This window comes from Callorhinus ursinus, unplaced genomic scaffold, assembly GCF_003265705.2.
Source record: "Callorhinus ursinus isolate GAN/ISIS: 27379988/994484 unplaced genomic scaffold, GSC_fseal_2.0 scaffold1, whole genome shotgun sequence".
NCBI classification, from domain to species: domain Eukaryota; kingdom Metazoa; phylum Chordata; class Mammalia; order Carnivora; family Otariidae; genus Callorhinus; species Callorhinus ursinus.
In genome coordinates, this window is record NW_027397063.1 from 85,505,838 (window position 1) to 85,520,760 (window position 14,923).

At 35.6% G+C, this 14,923-nt stretch overlaps 1 protein-coding gene across 13 annotated transcripts in view; it reads left to right on the forward strand.

Annotated features, from left to right (window-relative positions):
• The window catches only part of PHC3 (polyhomeotic homolog 3), a 76,267-nt gene that overhangs the window by 18,849 nt on the left and 42,495 nt on the right, over window positions 1-14,923 (forward strand). For 6 of the 13 annotated variants that reach the window (XR_003209716.2, XM_025879094.2, XM_025879116.2 and 3 more), the window contains exons 5-7: window positions 3,154-3,312; window positions 5,345-5,443; window positions 13,371-13,617. Coding sequence is in view for 12 of the 13 variants with exons in the window: in XM_025879094.2 (XP_025734879.1) it covers window positions 3,154-3,312; window positions 5,345-5,443; window positions 13,371-13,617 (505 nt within the window). In the remaining variant the exon portion in view is untranslated. The remainder of the gene's footprint in view (window positions 1-3,153; window positions 3,313-5,344; window positions 5,444-13,370; window positions 13,618-14,923) is intronic. The other 7 variants (XM_025879139.2, XM_073897461.1, XM_073897465.1 and 4 more) reach the window with 3 other exon arrangements.

Here is a 14,923-nt window from a genome sequence, read left to right on the forward strand (position 1 = left end):
TTTATTGTGTTTCTGTTTAAAGACTGTGTGGTCTATCCTGACTAGAATGCCTGCCTTCTTTCCCTCCCTTCCATCCTCTCTTCCTTCCACTGTCTGAAAAAAAGTGCCACGGCACTATTATTGCAGTGACCCAAATTCGCAAGCTATCAGGGTATAGGAAACCACTTTGAATGCCAGAAAACCTGGGTCCAGTTTTATCCTGCTAAGTGATTTGATCTTTGTAGCAAGGCTTTATCCAAAGTGTCCATTTGTAGAGGTGTAGGAAAATAGTAAGTTTTGGGGGAGCTTACTAATAATTTATTATGTAGCACATCAAAAATAGAGTTGAATTAATATCATCACACTGTCTCTGCATTTTTACTCTGCTTTGTTAAGGACTTAAAATAACATGGCATTCATTAACTTAATAAACTTATTGAATGAAAGGACTTTTGTAGATACTGGGTATATGAAGATGTGAATAGTTCATGATCCCTACCCTTACAGAAATTATTGTTTAGAAGAGTGAGATAGAAGTATATGAATGATAACAAGCAAAAAGGAAGGGAAATAGTTCTGTGGGATGTAGGGATGCCTGAAAAAGCTTATTAGAGCAGATGATTTTTGAGAGAGCATTGTTCACTACGTAGGTACAGATGGGGTGGGGCATGGGGCTAGGGGGATGCTCAGACCTGTCCAGAGCATTTTTACTCAGACCACAGAGGCCTGGGACGTTATGATACTGCAGATAGCTTCATATAACTAACGTGAAAGGTGTGTGTGGAGGAGTGGGAGGAGAGGATGCTAGAGCGCTAGTCAGGGGAGGTCAAATGTAATCCAGATTTTTAAATGGTTAATTAATTAAATCAGGGAAAGATTATCTGGCAAGTAGAAGGAAACAAGATTTCAGGCAGGGAGGTCAGTTTGCAGCTGTTAAAGTAATCTAGCTGGAAGTGCCATAGGCCCAGACTCTCAAACTAAGTGATTAAGATGAAAATGAAGAAAATAAAGGTGTATAAACAGTAAGATGTGACTGATTTTGTATGTGTGGTAAAGGAGAAGGAGGAATCAAGGTGACTTAAAAAACAAAATCTGTTTTGTAGGATTTTAGGAGATGCCAGTGAGTGACTATTCGAAGAGAAGCTGGTTTAAGAAGGAATAATGAGTTTGGTGTTTGAACATGTTGAATATGAGTTGATAAGAGATATCCAGAAAGATATGTTCTGTAGGTATGTGGATCTGGAGCTCAGAGTGAGTTTATAATTAAGGATTCAGAGTCATCAGGTTTGGTTTTTTGAAACTGGGAGTGTGGATATGCTAATCTAGGAGTTCAAGAAGAAAAGTGTTGGGGGTGAACATTTTGGGGATGGGCCCAAAAGAAGAGCTGGTAAAAAAGATTGAGAGGGAATGGTCTAAAAAGGTCCATTGAATTTATCAGATGGAAGGCGGTAATTATTGCTACTGTGACTTTACTGGTGTGCTAGGAGTAAAAACTGTATTGCAGAATAAGTCTGTGTATTGTATTCATTGCCTTTATGCACTGAATTATAGATTTAAATACAATGTATTTTATTAAAATTAAAAATACTTATATAGATAAGTTTAGAGAATTAGTTAACCAACTCTTGTGTGCCCCCATACAGTTTTTTTCAGTTTTTAAAAAACTTTTTAATTTTTAAATAATTATAGACTCATAGGAAGTTAATGCAAAAACAGTACAGAGAGGTCCTCCAGTATCGCCTTCACTTAGCTTCCTCCAGGCACTTGTTCAGTTTAACAAATGTCCTGGACTGGTTTAAATGCTAATGTTTTGGATGGGTTATGAAATTGCAGGTAGGGTACATTTGGATTTTGTACCCCCCCACAAGGCGCAAGCCTGGCATTTTGATTCTCATAGGAGGCTTTCTCCTTCCATTGCAGGCAAGGCAGATGGCAAGCTTCCTTGCTGGTTCTTAGGGCTGAGTGGAGCTTTTCCTGTTACCTTCTCACATACTGAGTACCTCTTTTAAAGATCTTGGCTCAAAATAGGGGTTTTTTACCTCCAGCTTTTGCCTGAAATAGGCTCAAAATCAGGTCTTCTATCTCTAGACCAGGGTCCCCTGAGATTGCCTTGGTGCTTCTTGTCAGCTACAGTTTCTTCCTTTCTGCAACCTAGGAATTTCCCTTTCCCCTTCCCTTTTAGGTGTTCAGTTGTGTTCTAGTATTTCATGTTGATTTGGCATTTCAGTGAGTATTTGGGCACATGGATGTATTAGTCCCATCTACCTTGTGTCTTGAATCAAAAGTCTAATAAGCTATTCTTTGTCCACAAAAAGTACTTGAGGTCAGATTATATTACGCATTAAAATATTTATTTTTAAAATGGATAACACATAAAAATGAAAAAAAAACCCAAATAGAGAAATGAAACACAAAAGAAGAAAAAAAGGATAATATGCATGTGGTGTGAAATTGGAAAGATAAAGGGTATACTTGTCTCCCTTTGCCCTCTTCCCCACCTGCCTCAGCCAGTTTGCCTTCACAAATAAGAACCATTTATGAGGTTCTCATGTATCCTAGAGATAGACTCTGAACTGGTTTTCTTTTTTCTAACAGCAGTTTTAACTTTAAAGTAGTGCTTATAATTTAATTTTGTAACCAGAATTCAGGATTTTTCCATCTGTTTGACAAGTAGCAATTGTATTTTCTTTGAGAGCTTTTGAGAGAGAACGTTATACTAATTATATGTTACATGTATGTTTATATATATGTGAATGGATTATCTATGTTTTAATTTTTGTTCACTTGAGAAAACCCTCAAAATGTGACAGAATCTGACAAAATAGTATAAATTCTTGATTCAGATGTTTTAGTATGTGGAATATTTAAATAGTGGAACATTAACCCTAATTTTTGGGAGGTAGTGGAAATGATATTTTAAGATAGTGGAATCTTAATGAAACACCTTGAGGATATCCTTAAAAATTATCTAATTCCTAATCAGTACACTGTTGTTTGCATATGTGCAAATAATTGCCCAAAGAAGTGAGGGAGGCTCTGTCAAAGATGAAGCCCTCTCTTTTAGGTTCCTTAGCCATAGTTTATACCATTGATTGCCTAACTGCAGCTTGGTAAAATTCACTGGCATGGAAGCAAGAAATGGAAGCCTATGACCTAATATGTTTTCTTCCTTAGATCAACCTCTCCACTTCTCCTACACCTGCACAGTTAATAAGCCGTTCCCAGGCTTCCAGTTCTACCAGCGGCAGTATTACCCAACAGACTATGTTACTAGGGAGTACCTCCCCTACCCTAACGGCAAGCCAAGCTCAAATGTATCTCCGAGCTCAAATGGTAAGATATGAGCTACCAAATTTTTTCAGTGTTTAAGGACTTGAGAGAGATCGAAATGTTTCTTGATTTGATGCAATAAGAAGCATTTTTAATATTTCAGAAATGTTTAACAAATTTTTTATATGTGTGTGCTTAGCTCTTATACATTTATGTCATGAAAAATTCTTTTAATTGGTAGGCCTTCTTGGTGTATCAAATAGCAACATTGGGAAGCTAACAGGTTCTGTAACATGGAGTGACTATTTTTTGAATATCAAATTTTATGGATTTCAAACGTTTTTCACATCTTAACATCTCTGAAATTGAGATGCATTTATAATTGATGGCATTTTACAGTTATAATTAATATTTGCAGTAAGATTTATATATATATAAAATCACTGTATATCTTGGGCATCTTAAATTTGATGAAATAGTTAGCAATGTTAAAAAGTTAGTGGTTAACTATAAGTTAGAATTTATACTGTGGGATCTTCTTAAATCTGGATTGGAGTTCCTGGTAATTTACCAGATGATTTTTAGCTTTGGTTATTCCCATCTCAAAATTATTAGTAAGGTATTTGTGTTCTTACGTTCACTTTGATCTTTTGTTAATATAGGAATGTTAATTTGGCTGGTCTATATTTGAGTACCTACTGATTTCCTAATTTACCTGTTGAGCTTCTTTAAGGAATTGGTTGGCATTTATTTGATGTCTTTACAGGTAGCTAGACAAGAGCTTTGGTCTAGTATGTATTTACTTGTATTCTTTTTTGTCCAGTGTACTGAATATATATCTGGATCCAGTTCTCCACTAAAATTACAAAGAAAGTTTTCCATCATATTTCTGACAGGAAACAGTGACATGACCCACCTTTTATTTATAGATTATTCAGTGGACATTATCATATTTTTGTGTTTTTTTCCTCTAGGAGATCTTATTTAATTAATAATATGCTTTAAAATTAGGCTGAATCATTTGAAATGACCACTTTTGACCTCTTTATAAAACTTGCAGTTACATTTGGTTCAAGCTAAATAGAACAAACATCTTCTCTTTATTTTTAGTGCTTTCAGCTGTTTGTTCTGGCAGTTACCTTCTTGTGAAAGTTATACTTTGTTGTTTAATTCACTTAAATTTAGTATTATAAAGAACTGAAATTTAAAAGATCCTTTAGTCAGTAATTTTAATTTAAACAGGAATGGCTGGAGGAACTGAGTAATTCCTAATGCAGTTTTGAAATAGAGTATTTACACATTGTGTGAAACAACTGTCTTAATTTACTAAATTGGATTGGATAATCTCTGAGTGGATTGTAGTGCCTTTTTAAACTAATGGCATTGTTTCAATATTGAAAAATAACATTTGAAGAGATGGCATTAAGTAAATAAATCGAGTATGTTTTTTCTTCCTTATTTATTTGATGTGAAGCTTTTTTGCAGGCTGTTTTGTTGTTGCATTTTGACATGTTGTGGCATTTACATTTGGAATGAATATTTCTTTATGAATAGTTTTAAAATCAAGAGCAACCTAGGTTTGTACTTTAGATCCCGTGTAGCTGAGTGAAATAGTACAGTATGGGGCATAGGTATCTTTTGTGATAAAGAAGACTGAAAAGACTTGTGTTTCTTTTCAGGTTTCTCACTGAAATTTGTATTCATGAGTGGTTGTCTATTAAAAATATCTTCCATTTTAGGAATCCTGCCATAGTAGTTTTTGAACTGGGAAAAGTTTGAGTGTAATAATAGCTTATTTGGGGCAAAATTTGGTATGAGGATTTCATATTACCAAAATACATTTTCTTTTTTGAGCACTGATTTATTTTTCTACTCATCAGAATCATGAGCTGTTTCAAAATGTTTATGCTTTTTTTTTTTTTTGAGTTCTCTATTAGAAACTTTTCTTTGTCACATAAAACCTTTTGCTTAGGAGACAATCCTAAACTGCATTGTCTTTCTGTCACAAATTTCAGTCTCTCTTGCCTGCTATACATTGTGTGTGGGACACGTTCTTTTGTCTTAGGGTATTTTTTTGGTTTTTCTGTCTGTACAGCTGATTTTCACACCCGCTACCACTGTGGCTGCTGTACAGTCTGACATTCCTGTTGTCTCGTCGTCATCGTCATCTTCCTGTCAGTCTGCAGCTACTCAGGTGAGCTTGTCTGCTTCGTAATGTGGTACTTGAGGTCTGGATCTTCAGGTTAAAGATAAACATACATTGTGTTTAAGTTACTGATGATTTTAGTGCTCTTTGTGCTACCTTTCGGATTGGAATTTAATGAAATACTGTGAGAACTTCAAGAAAGTTTTTTGGTTATATAGAAATTATATTACCATTAAGCAGATATTTAGGTTATTTGACATTAGTGAAAGTTAATGAGTTTTTGCTATCACATGGTATGTTTAGTTTTATTATAAAGCAGGCTTATTGTTCTTACTATGAGAATTGTATTCTTTTGTGTAGATTCCTTTGCAAGCAAAGGAAGTCAAAGTAGATTTTAAGTTTAAAAATGAATTGGGGAAATTTTTAACTTGAAAAATGGAATAGCGTATTATTTTGTTTGGTACTATGAAAGAAACAAACGTTAATTTTCTCCTCACACCATTCACAAAAATGAGCTAGAAGTAAAATACAGACTTAAAGGTAAAAGCCTAAACTATAAAACCTCTAGAAGAAAACAGGATTATCTTCACAACTCTGGGGTAGGCAAAGCTTTCTGATGAGATTGGGCACATTCAGGGTGATATGGCCCCTAGACTAGGCAAAGCTTTCTTAGGACACAAAAAGCACTAACCATAAAAGAAAATAATAACACATCAGAACTTATCAAAATTAAAATCTTCTTCAAAAAGCAGTTACAAAAGTGAAGAGGCAAGCCACAGACTGAGGGAAAATATTCATAATACATATTTCTGACAGAAGAGTTGTATCCAGAATATACAACGTAATGCTTACACCTCAGTAAGATCATGAGCAATTCAGTTAAAAATGGGCCAAAGATTTAACATATCACAAAGGAAGATATACAAAAGGCCAATAAGTGCAGGAAAACATGTTCAACCTCATTAACCCTTACAGAAATTAAAATCAAAACCACAATGAATATCACTGCACACTCACTAAAATGGCTGAAATGAAGGAGACTTATAATACCACATATTGGTGAGAACTTGGAGCAGCCATAATTTCATAATATTGCTGGTGAGAGTGTAAAATGGTGCAACAACCTTTGGAAAAGAGTTTGTCAATTCCTTATAAAGTTAAACATACACTTAATACGTGACCTATCATATCTGCTTATAGTTGTTTACTCTGAGTGGTTTGGAAATGTATATCCATATAAAGACATGTAAAAACAAATATCCGTAGCGGCACTATTCAGAATAGCCCCAAACTGGAAACAACCAATGTCTTTTAACTGGTGAACGGATAAACAAATTTAAGAAATAAAAAAGGACACACTCCTGATGCATCTTAGAAACATTATAATAGCAAAAGAAGGCAGATACCAGAGAGTACCTACCCTGTGATTTTTTTTTTTAAAGATTTTATTTATTTGAGAGAGAGAAAGAGAAAGCATGAGTAGGGCAGAGGGGCAGAGAGAGAGGGAGAAGCAGACTCCTGGCTGAGCAGGGAGCCTGATGCAGAGCTCGATCCCAGGACCCTGGGATCATGACCTGAATTGAAGGCAGATGCTTAACAAACTGAGCCACCCAGGTGCCCCTGATTTTTTTATTTTTAAGATTGATTTATTTACTTGAGAGAGAGAGCGAGCACAAGCAGGAGGGGCAGAGGGAAAGTGAGAGAGAATCCCAAGCAGACTCCACGTTGAGCGTGGAGCCTGAAGCGGGGCTGCATCTTACAACCCTGAGATTACAACCTGAGCTGAAACCAAGAGTCGGACACTCAACTGACTGTACCACCCACGTGCCACTCCTGTGATTCTTTTTATATGAAATTCCAGAACAGGCACAGCTAATTTATAGTGAAAAAAATTGGATTGGTGGTACCTGGGTCAGAAGGTGGGAGAGATTGGGGACAGGCATGGGTGAACTTTTATAGTGATGGAAATGTTCCATATTTTCATTAAGGTGGTGGTAACATGGTGTTTACATATATCAAAACTCATTGAACTGGTTCATTTTATTGTATGTAAGTTACACCTCAGTAAAGTTGATTAAAATGAATTACATTGAATAAGTTTTATTTTTTTTAATTTTATTTTTTTTTAGGATTTTATTTTTTTCAAGTAATCTCTGTACCCAATGTGGGGCTCAAACTCAAAACCCTGAGATCAAGAGTTGCACGCTCTACTGACTGAGCCAGCCAGGCACCCTGAATAAATTCTAAATTAAAGCAAGTAGAAGGGGCGCCTGGGTGGTGCAGTCAGTTGAGCATCTGACCCTTGATTTTGGCTCAGGTCGTGATCTCAGTGTCATGGGATCGAGCCCCACTTCAGGCTCTGTGCTCAGTGTGGAGTCTGCTTAAGATTCTCTCTCCCTCTTGCTCTCCCACTATCCCACTCTCTCTCTCTCTCTCTCTCTCCCTCTCTCTCTCTCTCTCTCTCTCTCTCAAATCTTAAAAAAGACCCAATTGAGTAGGATATTACTTTGTATGATACTATTTTGGTATTTTTTCCATAGCTAATGTTTTAGACTACATATGGCAGACATAGGTATAACTTAGAGTCATCCTTGGCTTTTTATTTTTCATTTAATCTTGATTTTTTTTTAAAGGTAAAAAAAGAGTAGTAATAGTCTTTGGTACTTTTCCTAGAACCTCTTTACTATTTTATTGAATAATAAAGGCCAATTTTCATATATCAGCCTATAAAGATGGTGATTAGTTAAACTCAGGTTTCTCCTAATGTGCTTTCTGACCATCCACAATTCCTTAACTTTTTTGTACTTCAGTTTCCATATTTACAAAATGAGACCTTTCTTACCTTTACGGTTCTTTGAGCTCTAAACCTTTATGATATCTCTTTGTGGAGTGATTTGTTAAAGTAATGATCTTCCTGTTTTCTTTTGGTTTTATAAAACCTAATAAAGATAGACCATTATCAACCTTCAGAATATGTTAAATTTTATTTTTTTTAATTCTTGACTTTGTTTCAACTAAGATTTTGATTTACAAGATGTATACAATAAAACAAGATAAAAGAAATTGAAAACATGCATAAAAAAGGCAGAAATAAAAACAGAAAAGTAGCGTAGAGTTAGGAGTGAGGTTCCTTTTCAGACTTACATGCATGAAGTCCTCCATGGATTTGATTTCAGCTTCCACTTCAATTACTTATTAGTTGTGTGACTTTAGCCAAGTTATCAAACATTTTTATCATATATATGTATATATATATACACACACACATATAGTCATATATACTTGTAGGGTAAGTTGAAGAATGAATAATAGATGTATTTAGTGTCTAGAACATTATAGGTACTCAGTACTTTTTTTGCAAAGGGAGGAATTGAAAGACTTGGGTTGAAATTCTGACTTCAGCAACTGCCAGCTTTGTCACTTGCCAGTTGATTGATTTTGGACAAGGTCATAGTGTAGCATACTGTTAACAAGTTTGGGCTCTAGAGCCAGACTCTCCTGGTTTAAGTACATGCTCTGCCACTTTTTCATTGTATATCATTAACCTCTCCCCTCAGTTTCAACAATATAAAATAAATATTTATAAATGCTTCATAGGGTCGTAGTGAGGATTAACTGTTAATAGTTGAAAAATAAGGGGCACTTGGGTGGCACAGTCAGTTAAGCATCTGACTGTTGGTTTCAGCTCAGGTGGTGATTGATCTCGGGTTGGACTTCACGCTTAGCAGGGAGTCTGCTTGAGATTCTCTCTCCCTCTGCTCCTCCACCACACTCTTGGGTGCATGTTCTCTCTCCCTCTCAAATAAATGAATACATCTTTAAAAAATAATTGAAAAATAGAACAGTATCTGATACTTAGCACTCACTAGGTGTTAGTTGTTATTATCTATGCTGAGCCTCAATTTTTCTTTTTTTAAAGTAAGCTCTACACCCAGTGTGGGGCTTGAATGCATGACCCTGAGATCAAGAGTCCGCATGCTCTAGCGACTGAGCCAGCCAGGTGCCCTAAGCCTCAGTTTCTTTATATTTTTTTGGACATTTTAAAGCTTTTATTAAAGCATAATATACATCCAGAACATATCTTAAGTGTTCAATAATCTGTACCAGAATACACTTATATCCCAAGCCACCCAGTCAAGAGGAAGAACCTTACTAGGACCCAGAGAAGCCTCCCTGATGGCCCATTTTGGTCCTGCCATTACTGCTCCTCAAGGATCACACTGTCCTGACCTATGTTAGTTTTGCCTGTTTTTAAACTGCATTTAAATGAAATTATGTTGGATGTAATTTCTTAAGCCTCAGTTTCTTCACTGTGAACTAGAATAGCCCAGAGCTGTGAAAAGGAATAAATGAGACCATACTCAAAGTATTTAGCATAGTGCCTGGCACATATCACAAGCCACTAATCACTATTTTTGTTATATATTGTCTAAAGATAAGTCATGAATTCAGTTCTTAGCTTTCAAGTAGCTAATGGTGAAGGAGAAATACAGCCATTTAAATGATTCACAGTTTCCAAGGTAAAATAAACCAGTTGTTAGAAAAACAACTAACATGCTCTCTAGAGAGTGCTCTAGAGTCTGTTTTCTGGGTTCTCATGGAGAAAACATCTTAGCGGTTTTTAGCAGTACCTTTAATGTGAGCATAGTCAAAGTAATTTTATAAAAGTGGCTCTTTGGGGTCCAGTTTGATGTGATACAGGTATGTGGCTCTGTGATAATCTGACTACAGATGTTTTTTCTTTGCTGTGCTTTTTGAAATGGCAGTGAATGAAGCTGGCAGTAGTAGAGGATGCTAATACTTTGCATATTCTAGTGGTAACTTCCCTCAAATTTGGGGCTGTTAGTTTTGAAAAAATTGGTGCTCCACTTTGTTAATTTTTAAACTTATATGAAATTTTTAAAACAATGAATTTGTGTAATTAAGAGATGCCAATTTTATTTTAATGCTCTTTTCCATAAGTCGGTATTATAAGTTAATTTTTTCTTAGTATTAAAATTCATTTGTAGCATACTGTCCAAAAATAAGAAATTTGGAATATCTTACCCTTATTTACTATTTTAAATGCTCCATTCCTTCTCCCCACCATGACCAAGTAAATAAAAATAAGCAAAAAAATCTGACTTTCAGAAAGATACAGGACTAAAAGTAACAAATCTTACTTACCAAGGCTATCTGGGGAATGCTTTTAGCATTGAGAAGAAAATAGTCCTTTGGATTTAAAAACTAGAAACTCAGCTCTACTGCTGGCAATATGACATTAAATCTTAGTTTCCTCATCTGCAAAGAAGGGATGCTACACAGTAATTTACACAGTATTTGTTAGAACCAAATTAGATAATAGATGTGAGATTTGAGTAATCCACTATAAAAATGTAATGTGTGAAATTAGCAGAAATGTCGTGCCACCTAGACTTTTTCAAAAGTTAGAATGTTTCCATAATTTGATCATAGGAAAAGTTCAGATGAAATGAAACTTGGACATTAGAGAACTATTCTGTATCTAGAAAAGGGTGGGTTCTTCTCAAAAGTCAGGGTCTGTCAAGGACATCTGAATATGTGATCTTTCTATTAACAGCTAAATTAATATACTTTAGGAGTATGGTTCACATGTTTGAAATTTATTTTAAATAAGCCAAGATGACCATAGCTATTATGGCCATATTCCAAAATTTATTCATATAAATAATGTATATAATATATATAATAAGCACACACATACATTTTCTTTCAGAATTCCAGAGAACAAAATTAGAAGAAAAAGTATATTACTCTATAGAAATGGACTGCTGCAGGTTTAGGGTTCATTGTGTGAAATCCTCATATACTGTGAATATGCTTTTTATTTGAAAGAAAGTTTTCCAGTTTTTCAGATTATAATTTAGCCTTTGTATATCATGATTTGGTTCATTTTATAGATCATTTATGGCAGATGTTAAATTTTATGCTGTTTTTCCCTTGCTTCCTGAAAGATTTTAATGTGCCTTCACTAGAAATTTGTTGAGATTTTTTTGGTTAAAAATGAACAGATTTTACTGCTTGCCTAAAAAAACCATAAATAGAACTAAACACTTAGCAAAAAAAAGTTAATATATATTTTAAGATTAGAAATAGAATATCTCAGACTTGTGGAGTTTCTGTTATGTCTGTAGCACTCAACTGTGGGGAGTACAAAAATGAATGTCAGGGATGAGAGTCTGCCAGCGAGTGTCTCAGCATTTCACAGACACATTAGTAATTCTAAAATAAGCTAGACATTTGTCAGTGCTGTAGGCCAGTATGATCCAAATTCTGTGGGAAAGGCATTGTAGAGGGGAGGAGAAATTATTTCTAACCAGGGACTTTGGAGAGGTTTCTCTGGGGGAGAGTGGGATTTTTACTGGGCCTTGAAGAAAGGATTGGGCTTCAGGAGACAGCTGTTAAGGAAAAATGGCATTTAGGCAAGAGAAACTTGAGCAAGGGCTCTAAATGGAGGAAGTATAAGTTGTGTTTGGAGAAGGGTGAGCAGAACAGTTTGGCTAGAATGTGAATATTGTGGATTGAAGTAGTGGAAGATGGGGCTTGAAGTGGTTTGGGCCTCGACTGTGGAGGGCTTTGAGTGGCAAGCTGAGAAACCTGGATTTTAGCACATTTTATTTTTGTATTAAATTTCAGTAATACAACAAGTATTAGTCCACTTACATTGCTATGAAATATTTGACAAAAATCCAAGAAGATGCTCCATATGGTCTCAGAAAATTCTTTCAGTAGCTTAGAATAGTCTGATCAAGCCTCAACTGATCTGAAGTGAAAATTTGTTTAGCCCCTGCTGTTGGCTGCCCACTGCATTTGGCACTTGGGAAGAGAAGGTTTAGCCTGTGAGTATCAGTTAATGATACAGTTGTAGAGACAGAACACACATGAAACTGAAGAATGTTTATAAAGCAGCAGTATCTCATTTGCTTTGTCACTTTAGAATCTTTTGCTTCAGTTTCCTTCTCAGGGTCAGTGCTAGCATAAATGTATTTAATACATTCATTTCCAGATAGGTAAAAGGTCAAGCAGCTATTGGAGAGGCATTTTCTACCTGCCGTTTGGGAATGTTATAAACCTCAGGTGAAAGTCATTGGAATGATCTTGTCACCATCCAGACTGGTGGTATGTTTAGAATAGCCCCAGGTGTAGACAGGAGCTATGACATAAGCCATTTCAAGGCCATGCACAGTCTTTTCAGTTCATCAGATCTAGTTCTCAAAGCCAAGTGAGTATTCCATAACAACATCAGGATTTTAAAAAGGAGTTGATAGGAAATGCTTTTCATAATTATCATAATGGGTAGATGATTTGATGAATGAGTTTTCTAATTTACAAGATGAGTGTTCCCTTATAATCTCTGTAGAATGGGTAGCTTTTCTTTTTTTTTTTTTTTTTGGAGTTCTCTTTCTGATCTTTATGAGGATGACAGTATTGTATATGCACACTCCTAACTGTATGTAGTAACTTCTCACAAGAGTATAAAGCACTTGTAACCTTCAATGTTTCACACTCCTGGCCTGGAGAAGTCAGAGCAGAGTTGAAGGAATTGCTCCTTCCCTAATGCCCCCTGGGCTCTTCTGCCTCTGAGGCTTTGCTCAAGTTTTCCCTTTTTTCTGGAGTACCCTTTTCTCTCCTTCCCTTTGGCTCTCTCTGAGCTGGTAACTTCAAAATGCAGTATGTTGCAGAGTGATTTCCTCATATTCATAGTTCATTTGATATATATGTATATATATACTGTTTTCATTTTGTTCTTAATGATTCCCTTAATGTCTTTTTTAAAAACTTACTTAATATTACTTAGAATAATAACTCCCCTTTCTTTTGGAAAGTCGTTTCAAGTGCTTGGAACTTGATGTGTAAAAAACATAATATAAATGTATTGTCGTTGTTATAATGGTAATGATCACATCTCAATTAATACCATCTGTTTCATCCTTATTTTTTGTTGTGTGGTTCTTAGGTTCAGAATTTAACATTACGCAGCCAGAAGTTGGGTGTATTATCTAGCTCACAGAATGGTCCGCCAAAAAGCACTAGTCAAACTCAGTCATTGACAATTTGTCATAACAAAACAACAGTGACCAGTTCTAAAATCAGCCAACGAGATCCTTCTCCAGAAAGTAATAAGAAGGGAGAAAGTCCAAGTCTGGAATCACGAAGCACAGCTGTCACCCGGACATCAAGTATTCACCAGTTAATAGCACCAGGTGGGATAAACTTGTTGAAAATAGTTGCATTCACTTTATTAGCAGGCAGAGCAAAACAAAAGTGTCTATTACTTGAACAAGAACAATACTTCTAAAACATTTTTTAATGTGAGTTTCATGAGTTTAAAAAAAATCAGTATTGTAGCTTGAAAAAAGAAATCAAAAGAGCCCAACAGCTAAAACAATAATAATATAAAATTTTTTGGTTAATTGACATTTGATTAACATCTTCATTATGTGCTGGTCTTCCATTGTATTGGTAAAACCAGTAGCTTTTATTTTTTTATTTATTTAATTAAAAAGTTTAACTCCTGTATAGTTAACGTACAATGTTATATTAGTATCAGGTGTACAATATAGTGATTCAGCACTTCTGTATATTACTCCATGCTTATCAAGAAAAGTGTACTCTTAATCCCTGTCACCTATTTCACCCGTTCCCCCATCCAGTCCCCTCTGGTAACCATCTGCTTGTTCTCTATAGTTGAGAGTCTGTTTTTTAGTTTGTCTCTATTTTTTTTTCTTTGTTCATTTGTTTGTTAAAATCCACATATGAGTGAAGTCATATGGTATTTATCTTTCTCTGACTTATTTCACTTAGCATTATACTCTCTAGCTCTGTCTATATTGTTGCAAATAGCAAGATTTCATTCTTTTGTATGGCTGAATAATATTTCAGTGTGTGTGTGTGTATCACATCTTCTCTATCCATTCATCTGTTGATGGACATGGCTGCTTCCATAATTTGGCTGTTGTAAATAATGCTGCAATAAACAGTGATGCATATATCCTTTCAAATTAGTGTTTTCATATTCTTTGGGTAAATACCCAGTAGTGTGATTACTGGATTGTAGGATAGTTCTATTTTTTAGTTTTTTGAGAAACCTCTATACTGTTTCCCGCAGTGGCTGGGGAAAAAAAAATCCTCCCTTTAAAAAAAAGGGGGGGGGGCGCCTAGGTGGCTCAGATGGTTGAGCGTCTGCCTTTGGCTCAGGTCATGATCCCAGGGTCCTGGGATCGAGTCCTGCATCGGGCTCCCTGCTCAGCGGGAAGCCTGCTTCTCCCTCTTCCTCTGCCTCTCCTCTCTCTCTCTCTCTCTCACTCTCATGAATAAATAAATAAAACATTAAAAAAAAAATCCTCCGTTGATTCAACTTCATCAAGTAAGCACCTTCTTTCTGTCTTTTTATAGCTCTGTATTGCTTTTTAAAGATTCATTTTATACTACTGAAGTCTGTTTTTTCTCCACCTAAACCTATTTCTCTTGCATGTTTCCTCTGTGCTGATATTGCTTGCATTTTCTGAA